Source organism: Erythrolamprus reginae, chromosome 8 (genome assembly GCF_031021105.1).
Source record: "Erythrolamprus reginae isolate rEryReg1 chromosome 8, rEryReg1.hap1, whole genome shotgun sequence".
Classification (NCBI taxonomy): Eukaryota; Metazoa; Chordata; class Lepidosauria; order Squamata; family Dipsadidae; genus Erythrolamprus; species Erythrolamprus reginae.
In genome coordinates, this window is record NC_091957.1 from 57,148,986 (window position 1) to 57,170,412 (window position 21,427).

The window sequence follows — 21,427 nt, forward strand, 5'->3', positions numbered from 1 at the left end:
TGCAGGCTGGATAAAAATACCGTATTTTTTCGGAGCAGCTCCCTTCTTTTGACTTGCAAGTTTCCTTCTTCTCCTCCACCCACCGCCGGCCTTTTTTAAATATTAAGGAAGACTTTGGCACTTACACAAATACCGTATTTTCCGGAGGATAAGACGCACCTTTTCCCTCCCTTAAAAGAGGCTGATAATTTGGGTGCGTCTTATACTCTGAATGTAGCTTCTCCCCCCCCCCCCCTTTCCCCAGCCCTAAGTAGCTGCTAACAATCTTCCCAGCTCTTGCAGGCTCTTTCATTGTTACTCTCTGAGGACGTTCACAAGGTTTTGTTGTTGGGGTTTTTTTGCTTCCCCATATCCGCGGGAGCAAAAATCGGCAAAAACCGCCAAAATTCCGTGCGCCCATGTATCGTCATGCGAGATTTGGCTCTGACTGATGTGCCCGCCCACCAGTCAGCTGGAGTTGTGCACACGGCTCCATTTTGGCTACCGGAACGGCGCCCCTCCCTCCCCCCGGTAGCAACCGAATACTGGTCCCCGCTCGTCCCCCCCCTTCGCGCTCACAGGCCTACCCTCCCTCCCTCCCCCCCCGTAGAGCGAGCTAAGCGTCGAACGGCCCCTTTTGGGGCGGCCCTGGAGCGGCCCCTGGCTTCAGCCCCTCCCCCGTCTCTTCCTTTGCAGACTCTCCGGCCTCCTTCGCTTTCCTTCCTGAGCTGCCACCTTGCGTCTTCAGCCCCTCGTCTCCCGCCGGCCCGTCTTTCTGCTCTCGGGATGCCTCGCCGTCCTCCTCTCTCGGCAGAAGGATGCTATTCGGCTACGACCCCATGTCGCGCTTGGGGGGCTCCTCTCACTCCCTCAACGACGCCAACCCCGGCCCGTCCCGGCCTGACTTCCCGGGCCGCTCGGCTTCCCCCTGCATCTTCCCGCCGTGCGTTCCCAGCACGACGAACCTGGGGAGCCCCGTATCCGCCAAGGGCTTCCCCTCGAATCTCGGGATGGACGCCAGCAGGCATGGCGACGCCAGTCGGCTCAGCCCTGTCCAGTGCATTAGCTTCCAGTATCCGCACCGGTCCAGCTCGCCCTACCGGCTGTCCTCCCCCACTCCTTTTTACCGGAGGAGTCCGGTCCACCGGCCTATGACGGTGACCTCTGACCCCTACGTCTTGAATAAGCTGCTGCACACTTTCCAGACCATGCGGTGTGGTGTGGACAACATCAGCCAGGAGCTTAGGGTGCTCAATACTCACCTGGCCAACCTCTCCTACCACTTTGGGGCCCTGCCCATCCCTGACTATTCTTCCCCCAATGACCAGGACGACTCGGATTAAGCCATACAAGCCAGTTCAGGCTCAATTTAGGTCCAGGGTAATAATTCTGCTTTGAAGGTAGAAGGTTTGTCCCCCCACGCGCTCACCTGTCCTCCACCCACAGCTCTACCCTGGAGCTACAGCTTACAAAGGAACATTTCACCCCTCCCCTTGATACGGGCTGTTCTCTCCAATCTGCAGAAAACGAGGCAGCGGGGAAGGCCAAGCTAACAGGGACATGTCCCTATTTAGATATTTATCTATTTATTTATTGGGGTATCACCTCTCTCTCTCTCTCTCTCTCTTTTTGCAATAAATGGTCTCTTGCAATATAGTAGAGCAGTCATTTTATTTTAAAGATAAACCTTCAAGGGTATTATAAATGTGAAACATATTGCCATATTAGAAAAATGGTGGAAGGTCTTAAGCATAAAACTTATCAGGAAAGACTTAATGAACTCCATTTGTATAGTCTGGAGGGCACAAGGGAAAGGGGGGACATGGTTGAAACATTTAAATATGTTAAAGGGTTAAATAAGGTTCAGGAGGGAAGTGTTTTTAACAGGAAAGTGAACACAAGAACAAGGGGACACAATCTGAGGTTAGTTGGGGGAAAGATCAGAAGCAACGTGAGAAAATATTATTTGACTGAAAGAGTCGTAGCTGCTTGGAACAAACTTCCAGCAGACGTGGTTGGTCAATCCACAGGAACTGAACTTAAACATGCCTGGGATAAACATAGATCCATCCTAAGATAAAATACAGGAAATAGTATAAGGGCAGACTAGATGGACCGGGGGGTCTTTTTCTGCCGTCAGACATCTATGTTTCTATCACCTGAGAAATCTCTCTGTGGCCAGAGTCGCTTCTAACGGCCAAAGTGGTTGCCTCTTTGTGGAGTGAAACTCGAACACATTATAAAACCCAGCCTCACACTTTTCCTTATTTTGAAAGAATTCAAAGCATGGAAGTGGAAGAAGGAATCTACTCAGGAACCTAAAAACGCTTCATGTTTGATTATTCAACTTGGTTATTCTCACACCATCAAACTTTGTGTCCGGGCTTGTTGAAAAGCCTTTACTTTCACTTTATTTTTTAAAATGATCTTTATTGAATATATAGATTAAAAAGACAACATAAAATGCACAATATAATAACGATATAAAAAGGGAGTAGAAAATAAAGGTAGGATAAAGAATAAAGAAAAAGTGAGAAGTTAAAAGAAGAGAGACGATTAGAGGGGAAGGCAGAGAGTTGTTATGTCAACTATGTAGATGACATTTCAATCACAAATGACCTATAATTTCAGTTTGTATGGTAGCTGTAAATTGCCCCTCGGTTTTAGTTATTTATAATAGTGTTGTTGATCAGGTTTAATGTATAGGTATAATCTTTAAATATTAATTATAATTTGTCTAAATAAACAGTATTTTGGGGTTTGGTTTATAGAATTTGATGAACGTCTTCAGTATGTCAATGACTTATGTAATTCAAGATATGAATTGCTTTTGTTTCCTGTCTTATGTTGATAATGGGTGAAGTTGTTTAGTTTTCTTCTTTTGTAATGATATAGATAAGAACCAGGTGTTTAAAGTTTTATTGCCTCTTCTCAAGAATCATTATCCACTTACAAACCTGAGCCTCCGAAACTGTAACCGGAAAAGGCAGGGAGAAGCCTGCCTCTCTAGGAATCTCCTGGGAGGAAACAGGGCTGGAAAAGGCGAGAAGAAGCATCCGTGGGGCCTCTCTAGGAATCTCCTGGGAAGAAACATGTCCGGAGAAGGCGGGGAGAAGCCTCTATGGGGCCTCTCTAGGAATCTCCTGGGAAGAAACATGTCCGGAGAAGGCGGGGAGAAGCCTCCATGGGGCCTCTTTAGGAATCTCCTGGGAGGAAACAGGGCCAGAAAAGGCAGGGAGAAGCCTCTATGGGGCCTCTCTAGGAATCTCCTGGCAGGAAACGGCCTCCACCCTCCCTGTGGTTTCCCCAATCGCGCGCGTTATTTGCTTTTACATTGATTCCAATGGGAAAAATGGCTTCTTCTTACAAACCTTTCTACTTAAGAACCTAGTCACAGAACGAATTAAGTTTGTAAGTAGCGGTGCCACTGTAGAAGGGTTGGGGTTTTTGTTTTTTGAGTTAACCAATGGTACCATTTTTCCCAGGCTTTGTAAAAATCTGATTCATCTCTTTTTTGAATTTCCATTGTCAATTTCTACATGTCTGCGCACTCCACAATTTTTATTTAAAAATTTAGGGTAGTTGGGGTTTTTTCTTGTTTCCAGAACTGGGCATACACAATTCTTGCTTTCAACATGCATTATTTGTTTACATTCTCAAATCTCCTGACCAGCAAGTGTTGCCTATCCACTAAAGTTGTGAGAAGAATTTGGAGGGGGTGGGGAGTGGGCTACACGAGCCAACGTTTTCTCCTCTCCATCCTGTGTAAATCAAGCTCAGTTCTGAACAGAGCAGAATCACAAGCGGTGGAACAAAAACAAAAATTAGAAAACCAATTCAGTTCTGACTGCCTCTGTATGGTTTTGTTTAAGAGCCCAATGGTTAGATTGTAGTATCGCAGGCTAATTCTGCCCATTGCCAGCAGTTCGATCCTGACTGGCTCAAGGTTGACTCAGCCTTCCGTCCTTCCAAGGTCGGTCAGATGAGGACCCAGATTGTTGGGGGCAAGAGGCTGACTCTCTGTAAACCACTTAGAGAGGGCTGTGAAGTATTGTGAAGGGGCATATATGTATCTTATTGCTATTGCTGAAACCGTCTCTTATTTTTCCAGATGCGAGTGGCAAAACTCTTCCAGGGACCACAACCGCTGAAGAAGCATCAAAGATCTTGGCAGAAAAACGCCGCCTTGCCAGGGAACAGCGAGAGCGTGAAGACCAGGAAAAGCTTCAAAGAGAAGAAGAAGAAAGGTAAATGAGAGGGTTTCCATCATCACAGAGGTGTGCATTTTACACACCCAGAAGGTGTTTCTAGGGAGTTTGAGGAACAAACGGTATCCTCTGAAGCTAACTTCTGGTCTAACAGGCTAGACAAAGAAAATTGAATAAAATAGAAAGGTCCTATTTTTTGCTCCACTGCCAGTCCTTAACCTTTGAAAATTCTAAATGGCTTATCGATTAAATCTCTGAAATGGCCTTCTTTCTTTAAAAAGAAGCACTCTCTTCTTTGGACTGGTTGGTTGAGATGAATGGTTCGTTGGTTGGGTTGATAGGTTGGTTGTTAGTTGGGTTGACTGGTAGATTGGTTGGTTGGGTTGACTGGTTGGTTGACTGGTTGGTTGGTTGGGTTAACTGGTTGGTAGATTGGTTGGTTGGTTGGTTGGGTTGGTTGGTTGGGTTGACTGGTTGGTTGGTTGCGCTGACTGGTTGGTTGGCTGGTTGGGTGAACTGGTTGGTGGATTGATTGGTTGGTTGGTTGGGTTGACTGGTTGGTTGGGTTAACTGGTTGGTTGGTTGGGTTGACTGGTTGGTTGGTTGGTTGGTTGACTAGTTGGTAAATTGGTTGGTTGGTTGGGTTGGCTGGCAGATTGGTTGGTTGGGTTGAATGATTGATAGATAGATTGATTGGCTGGTTGGATTATTTGGCCTATCATGGCAACCTGAAAATCCTGGGCAATGAAAACAGTGGAAAGCGTGAAACAAAACACAGAAGCCCAGATTCAAAACAACCCCAACCATAAATACACAACAGGGGCTCCACTGACACACCGAGCCCAGGCCTGTCAATAGGAGGTCTCAGTGCTGCCGATGGAGATGCCAGGCATTTGCAAACCAGGTTGCGTGAGAGCGGCCGACCTGGCCAAGCCACCATCCTTTTACCCACCATCCTTTTGCTTCGGGCTCTCAGAATCCGGCAGGAGGAGCTGGCCAGCTTAGCCCAGGAGAAGCAGGCGCAGGAGGAGGCCGCCCTCCGGGAGATGGAGGAGCTGAAGAGGGCAGAAGAGGAGGAGCAGCTGCGACTGGCCGAGAAGGAGCGAACCCAGAGGGAGCAGGAAGAGCAGGAGAAGCTGGTGGAACTTCAGCTGCAGGTCGGGGGTCTCCGCCGGGCATCCTTGGGGGGGGGGGGGGTTCAGCTTTCCCCACCCCAACATTGGGCCACAGTGTCCACCCCTTGCATTGCTTCCCCTCTTGGCTGTGGGACTCGAACGCAGGACCCAAGTTACGAATTGGCAGCTTCAGCCGTATCGCGCTGCCTTTCGCTGCCCACAGCCACCCCGGGCCCTTTCGCAGAGGAGAGTTTGGGGCCTGGGGAACTCACCGCGGTGATTTTTACTCTTTAGCGAGAAGAAGCCGAGGCGAAGGCCTTCGAGGAGGCCGAGAAACAGCGGCAGGAACGGGAGAGAATTATGCAGCAGAACTTGCAGGAGAGGATGGAGAGGAAAAAGGTAGGAGCCCCTCCCTCCTCTTCCTTTCTCTCTTCTTCTCCTCTTCCTCCTCCCTCTCTCTCTCTCTCTCTTCTCCTTCCTTCTCCCCTTTTCTCTTTTCTTCCCTGTCCTCCTTTCTTCTTTTTTCTTTCTTTTCTTTCTTCTCTTTTGCTCCCTCTTCTCCTTCCTTCTCCCCCTTTTCCGCTCCTCCTCCTTCTCTCTCTTCTCTTTTCTCTCTGCTCTTTCTCCTCCCCCTTTCTTCTCTTCCTCCTCCTTTCTTCCTCCTCCTCTTTTCTCCTCCCCTTTATCTCTTTTCCTCCCCCTTTCTGTCTTCTCCTTCCTTCTTCTCCCCTTTTTTCCCCTTCCTCCTTTTCCTCCACTTTCCCTCTTCTTTCTCTCTCCTCCCCCTTTCTCTCTTCCTCTTTTCCTCCTCCTCCCCCTTTCTCTCTTCTCCTCTTCCTCCTTGTAGAAAGTTGCCCCTTAAAGAGATCTCTCTCTTTTCCTTCCTCCCCTCTCTACCGCACTCCATGGGGAATTTTATTTCCATTTATTTTAAATTGCTGCGTTTAATCTTTCAAGAATACCAGGGCACCGGGTTGCCTCCTCCCCTTCTCCCAGTGTCCTCTCTCGCCAGAGCCGTGCGAGGCGCATGAAGGGGGACGCCCTGTTCTTCCTTACCATTCCTGTTGGGGGGGTGGGGGGGTTTAACCGGTGGGCTCGGCTGCCCTCAGAATCCCCCCGAAGCATTCAGGGCCTGCGTCATGTCCCGTCAACGGAATTTCTCTCCTCCAGAGAATCGAAGAAATAATGAAGAGGACACGGAAGGCCGAGCAGAGCGATGCAAAAGTGAGCATTTCTCTTGTCTCTTGCCGGGCAGCTGAGCTACTTTGCACCCTTAAATGTTGCTGGGGTAATGAATCTGGCAATACCTCCCCCCCTCCCCAAGTCATAGTTCCCTCTAAGCTGAGCAGTGAGCAATCGCTCACTTAAAAATCATCATCAACTCAGAGTTTTCCAAACCTGCCCAGAAGCCGAGAGGGAAAGAGTGAGAGGGAAGGAGAGAGAGAGGAAGAGAGGAAGAGAGAGAAACAGATAGAAAAAAGAGAGGAAGGAAAAGAGAAAGAAAAAGAATGGGAGTAAGGAAGAGAGAAAGAAAATCAAAATCTAGTTTGAAACTAGCTCAACTATTGAAGTGGCATTTTGATATTGATGGAGTTGCCCTATTATGAGCTCACTGTTATAGACACACAGTACAGTATTTTATTTTGAAATTCTCTGGGGCAAAACAGGGTGGGTTTTTTGTTTGTTTGTTTATTTATTCATTTATTTATTATTTCTGTGCCGCCCAGTCCCGAAGGGACAGCCACTCAGACACTATACTTCTCCCCCCCCAAAAAAATTAGAGGGAACACTGCCCCAAGTCCCACCCCCCCTTCGTATTGATCTGCCTTGAAAGCATGCACAAAGCTGGTGCATTTTGGTCTGCGAGGGGCCACGGTTCCTGGGAGTTTGTCAAAGATAATGGAGAGTAATTGGCGTCATGTACAGGGAGTTGATTGATGGGCTTAATCTCAGGCAGTCCCCCTGTAGCATCCCGTGGGGTCGATCTCACGTTCCCTCCTGCCTTGCAAAGGATGGTTATTGTCTGTGTTTTCAACCCAGAATGAAGATAAGTCGAATGAGGAAGATGAGGACACCGAAGAAGATGAAGAGCAAGGTCTTGAAAAGCAAGATCAGCCAGGTAGGGGCCACGTCTGTTGCCGGTGAGGCTTCCTCATCTCTCCTAGCCTTTGCAAACTTGGTGTAAACTCTCAGAGGCCAGAAATACAGGTGGTCTTCACCTTACAATAGTCCATTTAGTGACCGTTCAAAGTTGTAACGGCCCTGGAGAAAGTGGCTTATGACTCTTTTCACAACCATTGAAGCGGTCTCCTGTGGTCACATGATCAGCAATAGCATTTAGACTTATATGTCGCTCCACAGTGCTTGACAGCCCTCTCTAAGCGGTTTACAGAGTGTCAGCATATTTCCCCCAACAATCTGGGTCATCATTTGACCCACCTTGGGAGGATGGAAGGCTGAGTCCACCTTGGGCCTGGTGAGATTCGAACTGCCAAACTCCTGGCAGCCGGTGAGAAGTAGAAATAGCTTGCAGTGCTGCACTCTAATCACTGCACCACTGAAGCAGGAAAGGAAGAAGGAAGGAAAGAAAGAAAGAAGGAAAGAAAGAAAGAAAGAAAGAAGGAAAGAAAGAAAGAAGGAAAGAAAGAAAGAAGGAAAGAAAGAAAGAGCAATAGCATTTAGACATATATACCGGTTCACAGTGCTTTGCAGCCCTCTCTTAGCAGTTTACAGAGAGTCCGCATATTTCCCCCAGCAATCTTGGCTCCTCATTTGACCCAAGGATGGAAGGCTGAGTCCACCTTGAGCCTGGTTAGATTCGAACTGCCAAACTGCTGGCAGCCAGTGAGTAGCAGAAGTACAGTATCTTGCAGTGCTGCACTTTAACCACTACACCACTGAGGCCGTTAGTAACTGACTCATATTTACAACAATTGCAATGTCCCCCGGTCAAATGATCCCCTTTTGCGACCCCCCAACAAGCAAAGTCCGATCCCCGTAACAACGGCAATGATTCTTTTAACTGTGGCAAGGAAGGTTGTAAAAATGGGACAAAACTCATTTGGCCATGGGAATTTGGGGCTCGGTTGCGGTCGTAAGTTGAGGAATACACACACACCCAGTTGAAAGCATTCCCCACGAGGCACCCCAGATCCTCAACTCTTTAACCCTTGCCCCCTTGCAGAAAAGTCCAAAGGCAAGGACTCCTCCCTTGAAGACTACCCGGAGGCCTTGTGCCCTTTTACTTTGCTGCAAGAAGACTCGAAGATGGGAGCAGACGACGTCTTCCTCAATGGGAACAAACAGGAGGAAGAGGAGGAGAGGGACGAGGATGGGCCTTCCCTGTACTTCAGCCAGGCAGTAGAAACCAGGTAAAAGCCTGCAGAGATTCTCTATTTTTATATATAATTTTTAAAATTATTTTAAAATATAGAATATAAAACACGCACACAACATACAACAAGTGCTCAGTAATGTGGAAGGCTGAGTCAACCTTGAGCCTGGTGAGATTCGAACTGCCAAACTGCTGTAGAGATTCTCTGTCCCCAGGTGATGCTTGTCCCGAAGGTGCTTCTGAAAAAAAACAGTTGGTTTTATTCTTTAAAGATGTTTCACTTCTCCTCCAAAGAACAGTGATGGCGAACCTATGGCCTGGGAGCCACCAGTGGCACGCGGAGCCATATCTGCTGGTACACGAGCTGTTGTTGGGAATTTGGTTGCTATTAATATTATTAGTATTATTAGCTGAGTTTATTTATTTATTCATTTATTTATTCATTTGTCCAATACACAAATACATAGGAAGAAAATAGACATGTGGTAATATATATAAGGGTAAAGTGAACTTAGAGGAGAGGATATATGAAAGGAAGAGAATATATATGATAAGTGAGAGAAAGGAAAGACAATTGGACAGGGGACGAAAGGCACACCAGGGCACTTATGTACGCCTCTTACTGGCCTCTTAGGAACCTGGAGAGGTCAATCGTGGAGAGTCTAAGGGAGAAATGTTGGGGGTTAGGGGTTGACACAATTGAGTCCGGCAATGAGTTCCACGCTTCGATAACTCGATTGTTGAAATCATATTTTTTACAGTCAAGTTTGGAGCGGTTCGTATTAAGTTTGAATCTGTTGTGTGCTCTTGTGTTGTTGCGGTTGAAGCTGAAGTAGTCATTGAGCGGTAGGTTAACGAGTGCTGCAGAAAAAAATATAAGGAGTGACAAGTTCATTGCAGTCGGTGCCGTTTTGCCCCAAAATGCTAAACCCTGAATTAGACCAGGATGGTCTCCAGATGAATCTTTCCAAAAACCAGACTGTTCTTCCTTCTTCTCTTGCCAGTATTCCGGCCAAAGGACCGGCCATGGAGAACTCAGAAATCCTGCACATGAACGAAGCCGACCGCCCCATGGGATTTATCCCAAACTTCAATGGGAAACCTTCTGGATGGAATTTCGAAGAAATCATAGATCTCGGGGTGCATCCTAAGACAGGCCGGCTAAGTTCAGAGACCCTCGCGGCTGATGTGCCCGGGCAGAAGTTCAGAGACGGCTCTCCGTTACCAGCAAGCCCGAAGCTGGCATTTGAGGAGGATGGTGGCATAAACCCCTTGACCAAACCCATCGAGGCGGCATCAGGTAATGGGCATTGATCGCTGCCGTCTAGATCAGGGGTAGGCAGAGTTGGCTCTTCTGGACTTCAACTCCCAGAATTCCCTGAACCAATCGTGGTAGCTCCAGGAATTCTGGGAGTTGAAGTCCACATGTCATAGAAGAGCCCATTTTGCCTAGCCCTGGTCTAGACGTTTCTTCTAACCTGGCCTATTTTGTGCGCTAGAGGCATAAGATCATGTTTCACACTTATGTCCATTGCAGTGTCCCCATAGTCACGTGATTTACATTCGGATACTTCGCCGCTGGTTCACAGTTATGACGGTGGACCAGCGTCCGGGGAGTCACATGGTCCTCTTTGTTAAGGAGTATATAGAGTGATCCCTAAGTTAACATGGATGCGTAAAGGAAACATGGAATCCTAGCAGATTTCCAGCAGATAGTCATGAGATATGAGTAGTGGTTTAATCATACGAACTAGATTAAAATAGTACTTACTTTAGCAAATATTACACTCAAGTTAAACAGTCCAATCATGCACAGTCAAATCAGTCAATCTCAATACATTAACAATATTACACGCCTTACTTGTACAGCTTAGAAATACATAAACTATCAGTTCTTACTACAGCAGTCACAATGAATCAGCAATACCAAACAGAAAAATAACCAGAGAGAATCACGCTTCTGGCGCCCTCTTGTGGCAATCTCCAACACTAACTCTTAAAGCTGTAGTGCTACAATACACGCACGCATTCACTGTTAGCTTGTTTATATACAGTGTTCCCTCGATTTTCGCAGGTTCGAACTTCGCGAAAAGTCTATACCACGGTTTTTCAAAAATATTAATTTAAAAATACTTTGTGAGTTTTTACCCTATACCACGGTTTTTCCCGCCCGATGACGTCATATGTCATCGCCAAACTTTCGTCTGCCTTTCATAAATAGTTTTAAAATAAACTTTAATAAATAAACACGGTGAGTAATAATCTAAAGGAATGGGAAATTGCAATTTAGGGGTTTAAAGTGTTAAGGGAAGGTTTGTGATACTGTTCATAGCCAAAAATAGTGTATTTACTTCCGCATCTCTACTTCATAGAAATTCGACTATCGCGGGCGGTCTCAGAACGCATCCCCCGCGAAAATTGAGGGAACACTGTGTTGCCAAACCCAACCTGTTATGTAGATAGTACTAGCACCCTTTTGCGTCATTTTAACTAGCTAAATCAAGAGGGAATCATGTGGCTAACTTAACAATTGCCATAATGTCAACCTTCGCTTATACTGCTGCATCTCTATGCTTGGTTGTCAATAGTTAAGGGGGAGAAGTATGGGGGAAGCGCACAGGAGGCCCTATCGAGTGAGATAGGTTTCGTTTTCCCTGTTGCCAGGAGGAGACCATTAGAAGGACATTCCACAAGTGTGACGTGGGATGAAGATGGGTCCACCTGACGGTCATGGACAATGGGGATTGGGCATTTACCCAAGGGGGGTGGAAAAGGGGGGTTTGATATATGCTTGTACCGCGCCATTTTCTTCAGACTTTGCTTTTACTTCAGTGCTTCTAGTTCCGATTTCGATAAATTCACTTTTGAACTTTTGTAAAAAGGACTCTGAGTTTTATTTATCTTATATTCTGACTGGGCAGCCTGACATTAAGCGAAGTCTGAAGAAAATGGCTCGACTGCAGGTTTTCGCGTAACGAACAAGGCGAGAAATGTCGTAAAAAAATGGGGCAAAGCTCACTTAATCAATACAGTAGTACCTCTAGATACGAGCTGCTCCACACGCAAGTAACGAGCCGAGACGCGAGCGAAATTTCTGTTCGACACCCGACCTCAAATTCGGGATACGAGCCGAGCTTCCACTAGGTGGCGCAAGAATCTCCTTGCTTCCGGTTATCTCGGTGCGAAAAACAAAGTCTAAAGGCATTCGTTCGAGATGCGAGTTGATCGACATACGAGCTCGGGTCTGGAACGAATTAAACTCGTATGTCGAGGTACCACTGTATCTGCCTTAGCAGCCTTAATTTTGGGCTCGGTTGTGGTCGTAACTCCGGGGCTGCCTCTACTAAAATCCGTCTCTCCCTTTTGAACAGAACTGTGAACACTACCACCAGCCCGGAAGGCTCCTGACGGCCACGCGGGGGATTGCCCAGGGATCCTCCTGGCAGGAAGGCCTCCGTTTGGGGGGAAAACCCCCAGCTGCTTGTCGAATTCACCTCCACAGTTTCTCTCTGCGTCACCCGCAACAGCCCCCCCCCTCTTCGGCCGATCCGGCGTTGCCCCTCAAAACGTCGCAGAGCGGGAAGGGCGGCGGGGAAGTTACGTCGTTGTTTTAACGAGAATTTTTTTTTTTTTTTGGCTTTTAAAGAAAAAATGAAATAGCCCCTAGTTCTCCTTGGGATGAAACGTTCCGTCCGTTGCTGTTGGCCCTTCACAGCCCTCCCCGTTTTTGCCAGGCGGCTTGTATACCAGAGACACTTTTTAACAAGCTAGGATGTAACGCGGTTTATTCCGATGTATATTTAAGCAAAACCCGGAGCCGGTGTGTCATGTGCTTGTCGTTCTCTCCCCCCCCCCTCCTCGCGCGGTGTTGTTTCGGGGGGGGAGCAACGGTTACTTCGAATTTAACTTGAAAACGTAGCACCTCACTTCTTAGAGCGAGTCCGTTTTGGGTCAGATCATTTCTCAGCTTAACAACAAAGCAAAAAAAGAAAGGAAAAATGAGCACCAACCTCTTGATTGTCTCTACCAACACTTGAAAAAAACAAAAAACCAGCGCTTGTTCCGGACCAACGGGGGATTTTTTTTCAAAACTCCACAGGGCCCCCCGAAGTCGGACGGCGCTCCGTTCTGTTGCCTTACGCAGCTCTCTCTGGGGCCAGACCCCCACCCACCCCTTCTCCTCATTGCTGCAAGCAGGGCTCGATGGAGACCCCTCCCAGCGAAGTCTGGCTAACCAGCAGCAGCCCTAAGACCCCAAGTGTTGTGTGTTTGCGTGCAGGGTGTAAGGCAGGGGAGCAAGCCTAGCTGAGGCCTCCAGCTGCAGAAAGACCCCGGAGCGCAGACCCCCTTTTAGAGGGGGGCCGGAACATCTTACCTTAATTTATGTTTATTCCTTGAGGCGCGTCCTAGAGGTAGCCTTCGGTCCAGCCGGGCCCAAGCTATCGCACACTCTAGTGTTTTTCTCCGGTCCCTCCTGCCCTTTAGATGTTTGGGCGCAGTGGGGAAGGAGAATAAGCCCCATGGAAAACCCACCCTGAAATTCGTAACGGCCCCAGCCACGAGCTCCTGGTCCCGTCAGGCTGGGCGATGTCCCAAACTCCTAAACCACCCCGCCGTTTGACCTCAGACCTCTCCAGACCTGTTAAGTATTAATTATTTTTTGTGTGCGAACACAATACCAGTATTAAAACCTTTTGACGGTGCTCGTTCCTCTCTGGTCTGTATGAATTGCACTCCAGATTTGTCCTCTTCTAGCTTTAACTCACCGCTTGCCTCCAGCCGTTCGAAGCCGCGGCTGCGTGTTTCAGCCCAGCGGCCCGATTTGTTTTATTTTTTATTTTTATTGCCTAGCAAAAGAAGGAAGGAAGCTTTCCGCAAACGCTTAGAAAGGAGGACGGTGTTAGGCCCACGTCCTGCTTCTCTCCCCTGCCTCCCCCCCCATCAGTCAAATTCCCAATCTCCTCAAAGAGCTGTTCTCAAAATGACTGTGAGCCCCCACCCCACCCCAAAGCCGTTCCTTCTTCGCCCGCAAGCCTGCTCCCCCAACCCTTTTTCAAGCCAGATGTTCCCCATCTCTGGGAACGCACATCAAATCCCCCAAGCCACTCTCGCAGGCTCTTCCCCCCTCCTCACCCCCCCCAGCGAGGTTTTAGAATGATTCCCCCCATAGAGCAGTGCCTTAGGTGGAACTAACACATATTATTTTTATATATGACATCTCTTGGATCCCGACAGACAATCGTTCTAACATGCATGCAATGACGACGCTCCTATATTTTTTTTTGTTGCTGCGCAAACTTGAGGCCCGTTGAACGCTTCGTTAGTTGTATGTAAATACGTATGCACTGTTAAATAAACTTTACAATTGGAAGGGCTGCCTGGTGGCGAGTGGTTATTTGGTGTGGGGGGGGGGGAAACGCCCCAAAATGTGTCGGGCTTTCAAAAAAAAATAGAACGATTATCGCTGAACGTCTACGGAGATTTTCAATCATCCCTGGTTGTCCCAAAGGTGCCGGTTTATTTTCAAGACCCCTTTGCTCTTGATAGACAGAAGTAAAAGGGAGAAGAGACAAGAGGTTTTAAAATTGAGGACACACCCAGTGAAGGTTTTGTGTGGTCAGCCTCGTTCTGGATGACAGAAGAGCAAAGGTTTGCGCATCCCACCAGTTTCAAATGATTCGACACCCAAAGAACCTAAGAAGAACCCTGCTGAATGGGGCCAAAGCCCACCGAGCCCAGGGTTCTGTATCACATAGTGGCCCCCCAATTGTCCATGGGGATCTTGAGCAGAATGAGAAGGCAAAACTTTCCCTTGACCCTCAACAAATGGTACTCAAGGGAATCCTGCCTGCCTCAACCAACATAGAAGCGGCACTTGGACATCCGTTTCAATAATCACTGATACCCTTGGCATCCCTGAATCTGTCTAATCCTGTCTTGAAGCTCTCCAGGTTGACAGCTGTCACAACCCCTTCTGGAAGGGAATCCCATCAACCAAGGACCCTCTGGGTGAAGAAATATTTCCCTTCGTTTGTCCTCATTTTCTTACCTGTCAGCTTTAGGGAGTGCCCTCTTGTTCTAGTATTGTGTGATAGAGGAAAGAATTTTCCTCTATCCGCCTTTTCTATCCCATGCATGATTGTTATACCCTTCGATCAAGTCTCCCCTTAAACAACGTCTTTCAAGGCTGAAGAGACCAAGGCATTGCAACCTGGTTTCGTAAGGGAGGGGCTCCATTTCCTTGATCGTTCTTAAATCACCCTATGAATTTATTTATTTTATTTATTTATTTATTGGATTTGCATGCTGCCCCTCTCCGTAGACTCGGGGCAGCTAACAACAGTAGTAAAACAGCATATGACAATCCAATATTAAAACAGTTAAAAACCCTTATTGTAAAACCAATCATACATACAGACATACCATGCATAAAATTGTAAAGGCCTAGGGGGAAAGAGTATCTCAGTTCCCCCATGCCTGGCAGCAGAGGTGGGTTTTAAGAAGCTTACGAAAGGCAAGGAGAGTGGGAGCAATTCTAATCTCCGGGGGGGGGAGTTGGTTTCAGAAGGCCAGGGCCGCCACAGAGAAGGCTCTTCCCCTGGGTCCCACCAAGCGACATTTCCCGCTCTGTTTAATAAATGCAAACTAGAAAATACCACGCCGAGTCGAAATAAGCAATAACTTCCGGTTTATTGGAGGAAAGGCCTTGGTACAAGAATTGCAGTTAGGTCACCCTTATCTTTCAACCGGCCCGTGGAGCACCTGTGCCGCATCTCGGGCTGAGAACGATGCCCAAGTCGACAAAGGCCCGTTTTCGGGGTGAACCGAAGAAGCGACTACTCTGGCAACTTGCTTTTTTTGCTTTCCAGCAGAGTTAAAAGTATTAAAATCGGTGGCTAAATAAGGTTATTCTAAAGTCAGCAGTGGCCGTTCCTGGCTGGTTAAAATAAGCTACCTGTGATGCGCCCGTTCTCTGGAAAACGGGGGATTTCGCAATGTCTCGTGTGGATTAACATGGATGCAAACCAAAGAAAAGCGGATTGTAGGGTGAAGTCAGATGGCCACTTGGATCAATAAGTAGTCCTTGTTTTACGACCAGAGTTGGAGATCAGACTTTCCTTGGCTGAACAAGGTTTTAAGGTTATTATGTTTTGCCATGGCATTTAAGCAAACCCCCTGCAGTTGTTAAGTGAATTACTTGGTCAATGAGCAAATCGTGACCTTGCTTGTCAGAAGTCAGCTGGGAAATGTCAAAACGGTCCCTAAATGAACGGTTCTAGGACCACCTGCGTTCCTTTCAAAAGAGGTCACTTCCGCTGAAAACTGCATACGACAAGTGTCCACTGTTTGCATTGCGAAGTGTCTCCGCACTGGGCAAATTCAATATTTGGGCGTAGGATGGATATTTAGGTAAAAGACATGGAAATTCTTGAAGCTCTGTGTTTAAAAAACAAACAGTGATTGTGTCTACAAAAATAATTTGGGACGAGCACCATCGCATAAAAGGGTCCTTGGACCACAATATCACAGCCGTAGGAGCCAAAAATAGAATCAGCCAGCGAGGGGATGGCAACCACTGGTGCAGCGTGGCCTCCTCTGTGGGCCAGGAATGTTTTCAATGGACGCCCAAGAGAAGAGAGGAACCTTTGTAAAAATAATAGGTGCCCAGAAGGGGGCTGTAGTAAGCTAAAGACTGGGCACGTCGAGAGAGCAAACGGGCACCTCTTATCCCTGGACATCTGGTCTTCTCCAGCTACCAGGTCCTTGCAAGACTCTCTATTTTATTTTTATTTTTATTTATTTATTTATTTGTTTTGTCACATATGTATTGATGGTATACAAAGCTATAATATTTATATATATAATACTAGTGAAAGAGAAACATTAGGACAGGGGACGGAAGGCATGCTGGTGCACTTATGCACGCTCCTTACTGACCTCTGAGTAATCGGGAGAGGTCAACAGTGGGTAGTCTTAAGGGTAAAGTTTTGGGGGTTAGGTGAGGATACTACCGAGTCTGGTAGTGAGTTCCATGCATCAACTACTCGGTTACTAAAGTCATATTTCCTGTAGTTGAGTTTAGAGTGGTTTACTTTAAGTTTGTATCTGTTGTGTGCTCGTGTGTTGTTGTGGTTGAAGCTGAAGTAGTCGTTGACGGGAAGGACGTTGAAGAAGATGATTTTATGGGCTATGCTTAGATCGTGTTTAAGGCAACATAGTTCTAAGCTGTTTTATTATTGGATTGTCACATGCTGTTTTTATCATTGTTGTTAGCCGCCCCGAGTCTACGGAGAGGGGCGGCATACAAATCCAATAAATTATTATTATTTCTAAACCTAGGATTGTCAGTCTAGTTGCGTAGGGGATTCTGTTGCGAGTGGAGGGCTCTTTTAATAAAGTATCTCTGGACCTTTTCTGGAGTGTTTATGTCCGAAATGCGGTGTGGGTTCCAGACCGATGAGCTATATTCAAGGATTGGTCTAGCAAAAGATTTCTATGCTCTGGTTTGGAGTGTGAGATTACGTAGGAGTTCCTGGTGCTTTGCAAATGAGATGCATCTCAGGAAAGGAGGTGAAGAGAGAATTGCTCTGAAAAAAAGCGGCCATGTGAATTCACCCTTGTTGAGTTGCTTAGCCCCCTAAATTAGCAGATGTGCAAAGCCAGGAGCAACTCTACGTGGGATGTGTAAGGTGTAGCCTGCCCCTCTACAGCGTGTAAGAGAGCAAGAGCTCGCTGTTGCAGTTAGTCAACCCTTTATTGGACATGACCCGCAGAGGGAATTGGGGGGGTGGGGAAGAGAGGAAGGGGGTGGGAAGAGCCTTAACATCCTTTAGAAAAGCAAAAAGAGAGAGGGGTGGGCTTGGGGAGGGGGAGGGAGCTACAATGCAAACGCCTACAGCCATGTGGGGGATCACCAAGCTGCGATGCAGGAAAGAGCTGTGCGGTTCCTGCCGTTGTCCTTCCTCCCCTTACAGCTTCTTGGCGCAGGTGGGGCAGTAGACTTGCTCCAGGTGGAAGACGAAAGGTTTGTTGGCCAAGGGGATGGAGCACTTCTTGCAGTTGAAGCAGTACTCGTGCCAGGAGTGGCCTTCGTGGCTCACCACGTTGGTGCCTTTCCCAAAGCCTGGAGAGAAGGAGAGGAGGGAGGAAGAGCATCGCACGGTTAGGAAAGACGTCCTCCTGACCTACCTAGACTTTCCCAAACCACTCAGCAGACTCCTCACCCTGATAAAAACCTCTTTTTATTGACTGTATTTTTCGGAGTATAAGACGCACCCTTTTCCTCCCTAGAAGAGGCTGAAAATTCGGGTGTGTTTTATACTCTTAATGTAGCTTTTTTTTCCAGCCCTAACCAGCTGTTAATGATCTTCCCAGCTCGCAGGCTCTTTCACTGTTACTCTCTGCAAAGAATGTTTTCCAAGCTCTAAGTCTTTACAGGGTTTTTTTTCCCCACTGCTCTAACTTGCTCCGAATAAGTTTCTTTCCAGCCCTAATCAGGTGCTAACGATTTTCCCAGCTCTTAACAGCTTGCAAGCTCTGTCATTGTTACTCTCTGCAAAGAATGTTCTCCAAGCCCTAAGTCTTTGCAGTTTTGTTCCATTGCTGTACTTGCTCCGAATGTTTCTTTTCTTTTCCCAGCTTTTACTGGCTTGCAAGCTCTTTCATTGTTACTCTCTCCGAATAAAGTTTTTTAAAGCCCTAACCAGGGGATAAAATAATGTGCTGGCTAAGGACGCTAGCCAAAGGAATACCTGGTAAGCAGATTCTTTTCCCCTATTTTCCTCCCCAAAAAAACCTAAGGTGAGTCTTATATTCCGGTGCATCTCATACTCTGAAAAATATGGTAATGTATAGTGAATTTCTCTGCAGCAAAGTCTTTCCTCTCCCACGGTCTTTATCAGGCATGGAGAGCTTGCCGATATCTTTCAGCTGCAATAATTGGCAAGAATGCAGAAATGAACTAAATGTCTCCTGCAGACTCCCTCTCTCCTTTCACTCCTCTTTTATTCCCTACGGGAGAGGTTGTTCATTGTCTACCTGTGGGCCTTACTCCCAAGTTGACCTTTGTTCCTCAGCTGTTCCCTTTGTCTGGAAGCTCTGCGCATGTACGCGCTGAGAACAGGCTCCAGCTGTTCCTTTGCCTCATTGATGTCCGACTCTGGAGGCAGCTGATAACTGCCAGACTGCCCTGGCTCCAGCTCTGCCTCTAACAAAGAGCACTCTGAAACTTCCCCAGATTCCAGGACTGGCCCACGTCCCTCCCCAAGCACCTCACTGTTCGAATCTGCTGGTGGCCCACAGCTGTTGCTTCACCTGGAACCCTTCAGCGGGTTCTCCGTAGCCTACCTGTAATAGGGTTCTTGCAGTTGTTGCATTTCTTAGCCACGAAAGACTTGTAGCAATCCACGCAGTAGAACTGGTCTTCCACTGCAGTGAAGCGTTGCCCGCCCAGCTTCTTGGTGCAAGTGGTACACACAAAGCACTCAGCGTGGTAAGGCTGGTCTTGGTAGGAGACGCCTCCGGAAGTGATGGCCTTGAAAAAAGCAACCAGCCAGCCAACAATTAGGGTGGAGTTCGCGGAATGGAATAAATGTTAGCATTGAGCCCAGAATTCACAATGAGAATAGATCTGCTGAATGAAAGTTCGCATTGGCCACAGGAAAGGCCTCCAGACAATAAACACTCAGCTCCATTCAGTTGGCCAGACTCCACCCTGCAAGGGATTATGGGGTCCTTAAAAAAAGATGATGATGATTGAGCCCAGAATTCCCCAGCCTGCCATGAATGATAGAGTTGGAAGGGACCAGAAGGACCACCTAGTCCAGTGTTTCTCAACCTTGGTAACATTAAGACTTGTGCAATTCCCAGAATTCCACTGGCTGAGGAATTCTAGAAATTAAAAGTCCACAAGTCTTAAAGTTGCCAAGTTTGGAAAGTCCTTTTTGTGGTTCGCTTGCGTCCTGCACAAATAGTCATGGACTCTGACAACGCAGAGACTGTGGAGATGCAGCACAGGCGTCTTGTGTTCCTAGCACCTGAGGTGGACAGTGAAGTAGATGAGAGGTCAGGAGCAGAACCACCAGGGCCTTCTACATTTCCTGTGCTCAGGGAAGAGGAGGAGCCTCTTCTGGATGCCAGGGTTCAAAGGGCATTTAGAAGACATGAATGGTTGGCTAAGTGGAGAGTCACTCATCCACTATTGTCTGCACTCTGCCCCATTACAGAGAACAATGGATTATTCTGACTTCTACTTTCATGATCATTGTCTTGCGTTTGAAAGAACATTTTTGGCTTTAAGAAGAACTTTAAACTTCAAGATTATTCCTATGCATCTTTGCTTTGATTAATTCCAGCTGGGTAATTATTATTTGTGTTGTCTATTTTTCTGGGACTCCTGCCAGCTGATAGAACTCTCCCTGCTAATTTCGGTAAAAGACTTTTAGATACTTTTACTTTATTCGAAAGACTTCCCTTGTAAATATATATATTGTACATAGTAAACCTACACTCATTGGCCTGCGTTTGATTCCCGAGGGGCTCAGTGCTAGAACTTAACAGCCCTGTTCCTGAATAACTAAGGGACTTTCAACATCATATGTTCATATCTACAGATCAGAAACAACGAGAGGAACAAATCATTGAAAACAAGAAAAATGCGGCCGCGGTACCCGACACTTACATTCTTACACTTCACACAATTCTTGGCAAACTTATGCTCGTGGCAGGAAACACAATAGATCTCGTTGTCTTTGGGGAAGAAGCTGGCGGTGCCAATCACTTGCTTGCACTGGCTGCAAGTGAAACAATCCTTGTGCCAGACGGTCTTCTTGTATTCCACGTTCTGGTCACCTGGGAAGAGAGAACAGAAGGTCTGAGTTGCAAGACCTCCAGAGCTGTGAAGAAAAGAAAACCTGGCATTGCCACTAGAGGTCCATTGGCAACGTCCAGGATTGGGTTCCTGTCTGGATGGGTGGGGGACGGTGTTCTGGTAGCGAAAATGGAACTTTGCGTGCAGGTGGCCAGGCACGTTGTAGTAAGGTTTAGTCTCAGCCTTCCATCCTTGCGAGGTGGGTCAAATGAGGACCCAGATTGTAGGGGCAAGAGGCTGGCTCTGTTCAAGAGTGCTATTGCTAACCTGTTGTAAGCCGCCCTGAGTCTAAGGAGAAGGGTGGCATAAAAAAATTGAATAAATAAATAAATGTCTCTGGAAAAGGTCCATGCTTTTAATCACATGGGATTTTTCCACTCCAGAAGTTGGGGAAGGTTGGAGATATTTGTGTGCTTTTTTAATGTAATTTTATTATTAGATTTGTTCCATTGTTATACTGTTTTTATTGTTGTTGTGAGCCAGCCCAAGTCTTCGGAGAGGGGCGGCATACAAATCTAATAAATTGAAATTGAAATTTTTCTCCCATCCAAAATCCTTTGCACTTAGAAAGCCCAAGTGCCTATCAAGAAGAGACACCTTTGGAAGTATTTCTGTTCAGTATATGTTGTGGTTAGCTTTGGCCCAGCTCCTGCTCCAAGGAATGTGGAGGTGGATGTGGGGGAAACATCCACATGCCACAGGCCTGTTTTGCTCCCGATAGAATCTACCAACGAAGGCTCCTCTGACGAAGGAAGCGTGAGTGACAGGGAAGGGGGGAGTTTGGCAGACAGCCCAGGAGGAGATCAATCATCCTTATCATCTCTGGATTCTGAACAAGAACTTATGACCAACCCACGCATGCGTAGAGTGATGCATAGGAGAGAACTGAAGGATTATTACAGGAGATAAGTGAGGCCACCTG

The 21,427-nt window shown here is 47.1% G+C and overlaps 2 protein-coding genes across 6 annotated transcripts in view; one reads left to right on the forward strand and one right to left on the reverse strand.

Moving 5' to 3' along the window:
• Positions 1–14,007, forward strand: part of MAP7D3 (MAP7 domain containing 3) — a 48,356-nt gene extending 34,349 nt beyond the window's left edge. The window contains exons 14-21 of one of the 3 annotated variants that reach the window (XM_070759979.1): positions 4,091–4,226; positions 5,164–5,344; positions 5,597–5,701; positions 6,473–6,526; positions 7,343–7,421; positions 8,487–8,673; positions 9,641–9,936; positions 12,008–14,007. In XM_070759979.1, coding sequence (XP_070616080.1) covers positions 4,091–4,226; positions 5,164–5,344; positions 5,597–5,701; positions 6,473–6,526; positions 7,343–7,421; positions 8,487–8,673; positions 9,641–9,936; positions 12,008–12,015 — 1,046 coding nt within the window. In that variant the 3' untranslated portion in view covers positions 12,016–14,007. Of the gene's footprint in view, positions 1–675; positions 1,632–4,090; positions 4,227–5,163; positions 5,345–5,596; positions 5,702–6,472; positions 6,527–7,342; positions 7,422–8,486; positions 8,674–9,640; positions 9,951–12,007 lie in introns of those variants that run through there. The other 2 variants (XM_070759981.1, XM_070759980.1) reach the window with 2 other exon arrangements.
• A 1,300-nt stretch (positions 14,008–15,307) lies between these two features.
• FHL1 (four and a half LIM domains 1) overlaps positions 15,308–21,427 on the reverse strand; it is a 33,166-nt gene continuing 27,046 nt past the window's right edge. For all 3 annotated transcript variants that reach the window (XM_070759984.1, XM_070759983.1, XM_070759982.1), the window contains exons 4-6: positions 20,317–20,486; positions 18,984–19,170; positions 15,308–17,760 (exon numbers count right to left, since the gene is read on the reverse strand). In XM_070759984.1, coding sequence (XP_070616085.1) covers positions 17,606–17,760; positions 18,984–19,170; positions 20,317–20,486 — 512 coding nt within the window. In that variant the 3' untranslated portion in view covers positions 15,308–17,605. The remainder of the gene's footprint in view (positions 17,761–18,983; positions 19,171–20,316; positions 20,487–21,427) is intronic.